Source organism: Xyrauchen texanus, chromosome 26 (assembly GCF_025860055.1).
Source record: "Xyrauchen texanus isolate HMW12.3.18 chromosome 26, RBS_HiC_50CHRs, whole genome shotgun sequence".
NCBI classification, from domain to species: Eukaryota; Metazoa; Chordata; class Actinopteri; order Cypriniformes; family Catostomidae; genus Xyrauchen; species Xyrauchen texanus.
The window spans coordinates 37,170,000-37,180,247 of NC_068301.1; the positions used below are offsets into that span (position 1 = coordinate 37,170,000).

General features: G+C 37.7%; 1 protein-coding gene across 1 annotated transcript in view; it reads right to left on the bottom strand.

Moving 5' to 3' along the window:
- Positions 1-9,901, bottom strand: part of LOC127619542 (tripartite motif-containing protein 16-like) — a 171,110-nt gene extending 161,209 nt beyond the window's left edge. The window contains exons 1-6 of the mRNA XM_052092399.1: positions 9,245-9,901; positions 9,008-9,103; positions 8,678-8,911; positions 8,360-8,513; positions 8,184-8,240; positions 3,081-3,217 (exon numbers count right to left, since the gene is read on the bottom strand). Coding sequence (XP_051948359.1) covers positions 3,081-3,217; positions 8,184-8,240; positions 8,360-8,513; positions 8,678-8,911; positions 9,008-9,103; positions 9,245-9,823 — 1,257 coding nt within the window. The 5' untranslated portion in view covers positions 9,824-9,901. The remainder of the gene's footprint in view (positions 1-3,080; positions 3,218-8,183; positions 8,241-8,359; positions 8,514-8,677; positions 8,912-9,007; positions 9,104-9,244) is intronic.
- Between the last annotated feature and the right edge of the window lie 347 nt (positions 9,902-10,248).

A 10,248-nucleotide genomic window follows, 5' to 3' on the forward strand; every position in this document is an offset into this window, starting at 1 on the left:
GTGTACTCGCTTCTGTTGCATACTGTATGTTTGACTATATACTGGAAGCAATATTGACATTTTATGTTTTACAATTATAAAACATGTGAGATTGAAATAAACACTGTTTGAGTTGTTAATGCCACGTGTCTCTGTCTGTTATTTTTGTAACGGCCTTGTAAACAAGTGCATTCAGCATTGGGTAAAATAGTCAATATCATCAATAATAAAAAACAAGACTAACAACACATGAACTAATAGTACAGGTAGATAGCAATAAAAACAATACGACAGAGATCCAAAATAAGGTCGAGGAAAAACAAAAAGAACTCGAGGAACTTCTTCAAGAAGGATCGAATGTAATCTATTACAAAAATAAAGCAAACTGGATGGAATATGGAGAAAAATGCACAAAATTCTTTCTCAATCTCCAATACAGGAACGCTAAAAAAAGAATTAGCAGAAACTCGTAACTGAAGATGGAGTCATCTATGATCTTAAAAGAGGACATTCATTATTTTAGGCAGATGTTGTTTTTTCCGTCTCGTCCTGTCCCACTGAATGAAGATTATGGTAAGGAATTCTTTCCAAATAATATAAAAAATGGACAGAAAGATCAGTGTGAAGGCCAAATTACAGAGGAAGAACTTTTTGAGGCTATTAAATCCTTTCAGTCTGGAAAAACCCCAGGGCTTGATGGCATTCCGGTAGAGGAATATCAAGTTTGTTTGATTGACTAAAAGCTCCATTGTTAGATTGTTTGAACTACTCCTATAGAAACGGTCGTCTGTCAGGTACTCAGCAGGACGGTCTGATTTCACTATTATTAAAACAAGATCCAGATGGCAAATATAAAGACCCAGTCTATGGAAAAAACTGCAGGCCCCTTCCACTTCAATGTTGTGATGCAAAATGCAGAGCACTCCGAATTAAAAGGGTTTTACCAGGTATTGTTCATCCTGACCAGACAGGTTTCACACATGGACAATACATTGGAGATAATATACCACAATTACTAGAAATAATAGAACATCATGAAACATATAAGAAGCCAGGAATGGTATTTCTAGCAGATTTTGAAAAGGCATTTGATAAAGTTAGACTGGATTTTATTTATATATGTATGCCGATGACTCAAGTTTTATATTTCAAAGTATCTCTCTTTTTCAAACAAGCATTACAGAGCTGGCTACAATTTCAATTTCATCCCCCTGAAAAGATAGAACAAATATTACAACAAATAATACGGCTGAACTCAAATGTGCTGCTTGATAAAATACCTGTATTTATGGGAAAGATGTTTGAAAAGGTATTTTCTTCTTAAATGATATTGTAAATTGGAATGGTAGAGTTATGTCCTTCATGGAGTTATCAGAATGGTAGGAAGGTCTGCTGAAATAATACTGTTAGGAGATCTGGAGAGACCGGGTCAGACGATTAATAATATACTAAAACTTTTAGTACAAGTATTTATTTTCAACTGGCAATCTGTGGATTTTGTTGGATTAGATAGATTGAAATTGTAGTTAAACATCAAAGCATAGTTGAAAGATACGTGTTGTGTAGAAACCCAAAGGGGGTGGCCAGTAGAGATAGATGGGATGGGCTGAGGGGAGCTGAGGGTTAGGATGTGGAATTGGACACAAGTGGGAATGGAGTTGTTGTGTGAGAGATAGAATGATGGTCAAAGATAAGGGTAGAAAAAAGAAAAGTAAATAAAAAGTACATTTGAATGGTCTGGTGGTAGATCGGTCAACATGCCCTTGAGCAGGACTTTTACTCGGCTTCACTGCAAGTATATTGTATGTTTAGAATATTCAATAATAATAATTTAAAAAAAGTATGTTCTTTGAAAGTATGAAAGTAATTTGAGTTCAAGTAACACACTAAAGTTGAAATGATTATGAAGTATACTTTTGTTTAAATATGTTTTAGTATGCTAGTCAATAAATCCAATTCATTCTATTCTTTAAACGCACTAAAAGAGCATTGAAACATAATGATTTCAAATGATACTCTTAAATGAACATTCAAACAAACTATGTTACAAACACACTCATGAAAGTGTTTTCCCTTCCAGAACACTGAAATATTCTATTCATTTATTTCAATTCTATTTCCTGTAAGTATACTTTTCAAACAATGTGTGCTACTTACACTTAAGTGCACTTCTTTTTCACAAGAGTATACTTCTGCTATACTTCATCTATAACCATTTTAAACATGATTTGAGCAATTCTTCAGTTTTTATGACTGTATGGAATATGAATCATTTTAGAAATGCATTTGTGACAGTGCAGGTGAAATAAACATGTAAAAACACACATAATGAAGGATTTTCCATTGAGTTTTATTGTTTTGTGCAAATACATATTTGATGTCTTTAATAAACCCTTTGTGTGATGATTCAATGACAAGTTACTTTGTGTAGTAATAATAATAATACAAATGATTTCTTTTCTAATGTAATAAAACTGAATTCAAATGAATTATATAAACACACAGAAAAACATTCACTCCCCCGACTCAAACACACACTATACTCATGTGATCTGTGTTTTTATTTTTACACTTGAATGAATATTAGATTCATCTGATGAACATGTTTGTACTCTAGAAATGTCTGTTTCTGTTACAGAAGTTCAGCTGTAGTTTTTATTCATGATTGTTGTGATATAACAGTATTGTGTGTAGAATCACTTTATTATCTACACTGTTAGATCACACAGCTTCACTGATGATAAAAATAATCTAAATCCAGGATATAGAGGTTGAGTGAATGTGGTCTGGACTCTGTGGATGAGGGTCATTGTGTCAGAGACGCTGTAGAAGCTCAGAGTTCCTGCACTGTGATCCACATACACTCCTATTCTACAGGATCTGGACACTACAGGGAGATCAGTGAGTTTGTTATTGTGACTGAATGAACATCTGGATGAAGAGCAAAACAAACCCCAGGACTGATCATTATATCCAAATAAACTCTCATAACCATCTCCCTTCCTGCTGATGCTCTTATATGACACTGATATAAACACATAAACACCACTCCACTCAATCTCCCAGTAACAGCGTCCACACACACTCTCTCTACACAACACCTGATTATAAACATCAAATCTGTCTGGATGATCAGGATACTTCTGGAGTGTGTCTGTGTAAGTAGCTGCTCTGTTTCCCGCAGATAGATTGATGTTTTTATTCACTGTATTTGGATCCAGAGTGAACTGATGGAAATCTGATGAAGATAAAACACACTGAAATGAGGAATTATGAATTTGACACATTAAAATAAAGATTTATTTGAATATTTCATGTATCTGAACTCTTCATTTCTCCTGTTCAATGTATCAAGTGTGTTCAGTAAAGATTACCTTTGTGAAAATGTGAATTGAATTTATGAAATATACAAACTATTGGATTACGATTCAGAGTCAGTATTGAGTTTATTTTTGAGCACAAGAGACAAAAAGAGTGGAATTTGATCAGGATTGATTTGGATTTTTGATTGAGTTCATTCACTTGTGTGATCTGGGCAAATGTGACTCTGTCTCTGTAGGACACAGATTTCAGTAGTTCACAAGTTCATGTAATCCTGCTTTGAGGATCGTGTAAATGTGTGTGTCTCGCTGTCCTGAGCTGAAGGGCTCGAGGCTTGACCTGAGATCAAATACCCCCAAAAGATGCCATTAAACGAGACAGCGAGCTGTTGTCTGAGTCGGGGTACTCGAGTTCAGACTCGGACTCACTCAACACTCAGTCAACCAATAAATACACTTCAGTGTTACTACAGAGACTTCCATTGTAAGTGTCTCACTGGAAACTCCATTTGTGCTTTTTATAAAGAAAAGGAGAGACGAGTCAAATTCATATTTGTGATAATCAATATTCTGCCACAAATGCTGTTGATTGAGCTGAACTTGTTTTGAACCCGGAACATTCCTTTAAATGTTGAGATGTGGGGATTGTATGTTGTATTTTAGGTTCCAGTGTTGTGAATTTTGTGTTAAAATGTGTTCCTGACATGACAAGTCTACTCATAATTACACATGAAATATGACATTATATGATAGAATACGCTACGTGGAATTTATCAATTAAAAAAGGCTCAAATGTGGTTAAATAGTGAAAAACAAAAGATCAAATAAAATATAATTTACACAAACTACACTCACCTAAAGGATTATTAGGAACACCATACTAATACTGTGTTTGACCCCCTTTCGCCTTCAGAACTGCCTTAATTCTACGTGGCATTGATTCAACAAGGTGCTGAAAGCATTCTTTAGAAATGTTGGCCCATATTGATAGGATAGCATCTTGCAGTTGATGGAGATTTGTGGTATGCACATCCAGGGCACGAAGCTCCCGTTCCACCACATCCAAAAGATGCTCTATTGGGTTGAGATCTGGTGACTGTGGGGGCCATTTTAGTACAGTGAACTCATTGTCATGTTCAAGAAACCAATTTGAAATGATTCGAGCTTTGTGACATGGTGCATTATCCTGCTGGAATTAGCCATCAGAGGATGGGTACATGGTGGCCATAAAGGGATGGACATGGTCAGAAACAATGCTCAGGTAGGCCGTGGCATTTAAACGATGCCCAATTGGCACTAAGGGGCCTAAAGTGTGCCAAGAAAACATCCCCCACACCATTACACCACCACCACCAGCCTGCACAGTGGTAACAAGGCATGATGGATCCATGTTCTCACTCTGTTTACGCCAAATTCTGACTCTACCATCTGAATGTCTCAACAGAAATCGAGACTCATCAGACCTGGCAACATTTTTCCAGTCTTCAACTGTCCAATTTTGGTGAGCTCTTGCAAATTGTAGCCTCTTTTTCCTATTTGTAGTGGAGATGAGTGGTACCGGTGGGGTCTTCTGCTGTTGTAGCCCATCCGCCTCAAGGTTGTGTGTGTTGTGGCTTCACAAATGCTTTGCTGCATACCTCGGTTGTAACGAGTGGTTATTTCAGGCAAAGTTGCTCTTCTATCAGCTTGAATCAGTCGGCCCATTCTCCTCTGACCTCTAGCATCAACAAGGCATTTTCGCCCACAGGACTGCCGCATACTGGATGTTTTCCCTTTTCACACCATTCTTTGTAAACCCTAGAAATGGTTGTGCGTGAAAATCACAGTAACTGAGCAGATTGTGAAATACTCAGACCGGCCCGTCTGGCACCAACAACCATGCCACGCTCAAAATTGCTTAAATCACCTTTCTTTCCCATTCTGACATTCAGTTTGGAGTTCTGGAGATTGTCTTGACCAGGACCACACCCCTAAATGCATTGAAGCAACTGCCATGTGATTGGTTGATTAGATAATTGCATTAATGAGAAATTGAATAATCCTTTAGGTGAGTGTATATATTGCAGAAGTTTGAAAACCACTTTTGTTTTAGGTCTAAACGTTTTCACACTCCTTTCAGAATATACACAAATATAAGAGATAAAAGATGATATATTCTACTTCAAAAGCTACATTACACAAAATATTCTGTCATTTACACAAATCATCCTGTTCAAAAGTTTGCACCCCCTTGGTTCTAGTGTTTGCATCTTTTGTAACAGTTGTGTATGTGTCCATCAACTGTCCTTTTCAAGAACTTGTTTTCTGTCCGTCTTAGTAGCGTGTTTACTTGTAATGTTTGAAATTCAGCTATACAAAAACAACAACAAATAAACATGTCACATGGGTAGGCTACTCTGTGTGAGGTCACAGGTGACAAGAACACTAAATAGATCATGAAAAAACAACACATTTGCTTCTTTTCTAATTTGTAGATTTGATCTTGCAATGCCACAACAAATTACAGGGATGCAAACTCATGAGGGGAGAAAAAGGGAAGACAATCACTGGTCCAACAACATTTTTTCTGGGGATATTTAAAAAATAAAATAAGCTAAAAGCCCCAATTCCAGCTATTTTAGTGATTCATGTTTATTCAAGTTTACAAATGTGCAGAATTAGATGTAAAATAGTATTTTCTTCTGGAAATGTCACTAGGTGACGACAAATGAGCGTCTTATGTGCTATGAGTGAATCAGTGAATCATTTTGAGTCGTTCATGACCAAAATCTGCCAAGAGACTTTATAGTGTTTAATTATTAAAAGAACAAAGCAGATCTAAAGTCTTCCTTCAGTCTGAGCATTATTCTTCATCCAAAAACACAACAATAATAGTCTAATAATAGTGTTTCAATAACGTCCTTCTCCTTTATTAAAACTTGCATGACTACAAATCTACTGACTTCAGTAGAAGAATTATAAACACATCAGATCTACAGGATCATTTTCCTACAGTATTTCAACTGCTGAACATGACTTTTATCAGAAAAGACCACAATAATAGACAAATAATAATCATGTTGAGTTTCAATAATGTTCTTTCCTCATTGTAAAGTGCATTTCACATGAGTTGAGTCGAGACGTCAAGCGCTGCATCGCCCTCCACATGACAAGAGTTACAGAAAGCGTCACAGAGGGGCGATTTTACCAGTTTGTCATGTAAAAAAGCGGGAGATGTGCACAATAAACATTGAAAACATGTATTTGGAAGAGAGAAAAAAGTTTGCAGTTGCTTTGATAGCAGAAAGTAATAAAAGGACTCGTTTATGTTTAGGTCGAAGCGTTTTCTTGGTGAATTTAAAATAAATTATGAGACATTCAATGTCTCTTCACAAATTTGGACAGTTTTTAATATTTCTTGTTTAATCTCAAAGACATTATTGGTGAAGCAAAAACATTTTCATGCATTTATTTATTTGGTGGAATTTGATCATTTTACGTGGCACACCTGACAATCTTTCACGGCACAATAGTGTGCGGCACAGCGGTTGGGAAACACTGCTTTAGTTTATGTTTGAGTTTAAGAAGAAGCAACAAATAATTGAAATGTCAACAGAACACAATAAGAAGTGTGTTGAAGGACAGTTTTGTCTTGATACACCTAAAGCACAATCTTTCATTCTGAAACCTCTTTAAAGTTTGTTCAGCAGGAAACTAATCATAAAATATAGAGCTGATTTTGTTACATTTATAATGACAGTTGTGTTTTCTTAGTTGTGAAAGTTAAAATAATCTTAAAATATTGATGTTGAGTTTACGGTTACAATCTGAATTCAGATTCATGAACAGATTCATTCGGACTCGGACTGACGCAACGTGCCGCTCCGGGTGGGAAATTTAGATAAGTGAACATATGAGCCGTCATAGAGAGATGTTTCACATATATACAGCACCTCTGCAGCCAGTTTGTGGAATTAGCTTTGAGCAATAATCTGCTTCTGCGAACAGAGATTAGGAAGAAAGACAAAGTAAAAATAACACTTAAAGTGGTCGCCGTCAATGCTGTAAAACGAATGAGCTGCTGCGGCCGCTTCTGTTGAAAAACGAGATGATTTATGTGGAAAAGATGTTCTGATGAAGATGAATGCTTTGCAGTGAAGTTGCATCTGATGATCCGAGTCACTTGCATGGGTCTGTTCATGGGTAATGGGCGGGGCCACATGCCGGAAGACTCCACGCTACATAGAGTTAAGCAGCAGTTTATATACGCTTACTCTAGCAATGTGATTGGTCGGATTATATGAACTTGCTCCTCCCGCACATAGTTTACAAAACTCAGTTTCTTTAATCTCACCCTCTTGTGTCTCACAAGTGCAGTTATTGTTACAGTAATTATTAAGCGTAGCAATAGTTCAGGCTGGTCACGTTAGTCAGCTCTCCCTGAACTATTCATGCTTGGCTGTATGGATGGGCGGAGAGTTTGCCCAGAGCAGAACCATACCACCAACACCAACAGATGCTTAAAATTTGTCCTATCAATAAAATATTAATTCAGTATTCAAGTTAGTTTTCATTTGATGGAAGATGTCCTGACTGAAATCACATTTCTGGTAACTGCACAGCCTCAAAGCTTCATTCAGTCATAATGGGTTTATTACTCACTACACGGATGTGGTGACACAATTTGAGTTTCGCTGAAAACCATTAAATGAACATATTGCTCTACTATTTGAACAGTAGTAAGTGTTGTTTTTCATTGGTTTCCTCATCAGTGAGTTTCATATTCTTCAACAGTTACATTTGAAAGTGTTTGCTTGTCTTGGCGTTTAAATCACTACAAGTTTGTCGAGGGATCTGATGTAATGAAGTTTTGTTTCTCTCAAAAATGACACCTTAGAGACTTACATTTTAGGAAGTCCTGCCTGGTTCTGGGATCAATGTTGATGTGTGGGACTGTGGAAACTAACAGACATTGATAGTGTAAATTTCATGTACAGAGAAAATGATGCCTGTCTCCATTCCTCACATATTTCTGATATCCTCTTAAGATTTTCTGAGCAGAAAAATATCCAGTGTTTTACCTCTACCAGATAGTTTTCCAATCTCCTCCTTACAGAAATCCTCCAGTTTGTCTTTCAGTTGACACACAGATTCTCTCACGCCATCAAAAGAACAGAGAAAACTGACAGTGATGTTGTCTGTAGATTCAGGAGGTGCAGAGAGAGACTGAAAACTCTACAGAGGAAAAATCAGAAAAATAGGCACAAATGAAAAAGCTCTTCTCTCACACACATTCTTGTATTTGCCACTTACACATGAGAACGTTCTTGAATTCAACAATCTTGAATTCCTGACAACATTCCAGTTTGCATTTCAGCTGATAATTGTCATTCTGTTACCTGTAGGAAATGGATGTGATCGTCCGTGTTTGAAAGCTTCTGGAGCTCAGCGTCTCTCCTCCTCAGATCATCAATCTCCTGCTCCAGTCGCTCCAAGAGTCCTTCAGCTCGACTCACTGCAGCCTTTTCCTGACCTCTGATCAGCTGTGTCACCTCAGAGCGGCTTCTCTCAATGGAGCGCATCAGCTCAGTAAAGATCCTCTCACTGTCCTCCACTGCTGTCTGTGCAGAGCGCTGTTACACACACATTACAATCACACAGTGAAAGAACTCCAGCACTGGAGGAGAGTCCCAACTGAGTCTCAAACTTCTCTTCTGCTCAAAACTCACCTTATGAGACTTCACAGCCTCTCTCAGCTCCTCAACATCTTTCTCTCTCTGCTGGATTCTCTGCTGCAATTGTATCTGTGTCTCCTTCAACTGTCTCTGTTAAACAAATAAATATCACATAAATGTAATACAGTTTTTAAAACCAGATTATTACAGTATGAGATCATGAAATAACATGAAGCAGAAGTGTGAGCATTTAACTTCAGTACATCAATGTGTAATAAATTCAGTTTATACCTCCTTCTCTTTTCTCTCTGCTGCAGCTGATACAGTGTTGTGGTTTTTATGTTCGTCCATGGTACACAGCAGACATATGCAGTGCTGGTCAGTCCGACAGAAAACCTCCAGAATCTTCTCATGTTGAGTACAGATCATCTCCTGCAGTCGTCCAGTGGCATCAGTCACTTTGTGTGGCTTTCTTGTGTGAAACTCCTCATGACGCTCAAAATGAGTTTGACAGTAAGATTCCAGACACACCAGACAGGACTTGACGGCTTTGTGTTTTCTTCCAGTACAGACGTCACACTCCACATCTCCAACTCCAGCGTAACAGTGAGCAGAAACAGCAGCTTGAAGTTTAGTCTTCTTCAGTTTCTCCACCACTTCAGCCAGCATGGTGTTTTTATTTAAAGCAGGTCTTGGGCTGAAGGTCTGTCTGCATTGAGGGCAGCTGTAGACTCCCTTCTGATCATCCTGATCCCAGCAGTCTGTAATACAGCTCATACAGTAACTGTGTCCACAGGGAATGCCCACTGGATCCTTCAGTAGATCCAGACACACTGAACAGCTGAACTGCTCCTCTGAAACTTCTGCCATTTCACTGCATGTACACACTGATAGAGAGACACAAAAAACAGCTCAAGATCAGTTTAAGTTTCAGTTTCTCTGAACTGAGTTTCCTGATTCTGTATTTGAGACGTGTGCAAAACAGGTGTGTCTGTAAATTCACATATATTAAGAGTCCACTAGATGTCAGTCTCACACAGAAACTCAGAGTCAGTGAGAAAATAAAGTTGCTGTGAGTCAAGACATTCATATGCATCCATAATTACAGCAAAACTGAAAACTGTTCCTGGAGTTCCAGTTCCTTCATTCTCACACTGCTGTTGGGATTCATTGACATGTCAGTGACTATCCCTTGTGAAAACAAAGTACACTCAAGCATACTTTTTAAATGTATATTTAATGCAACAAGTTCAACTTTCGAGTGTTTTTTTGGACCCACTTAAATAGTGCTAAAT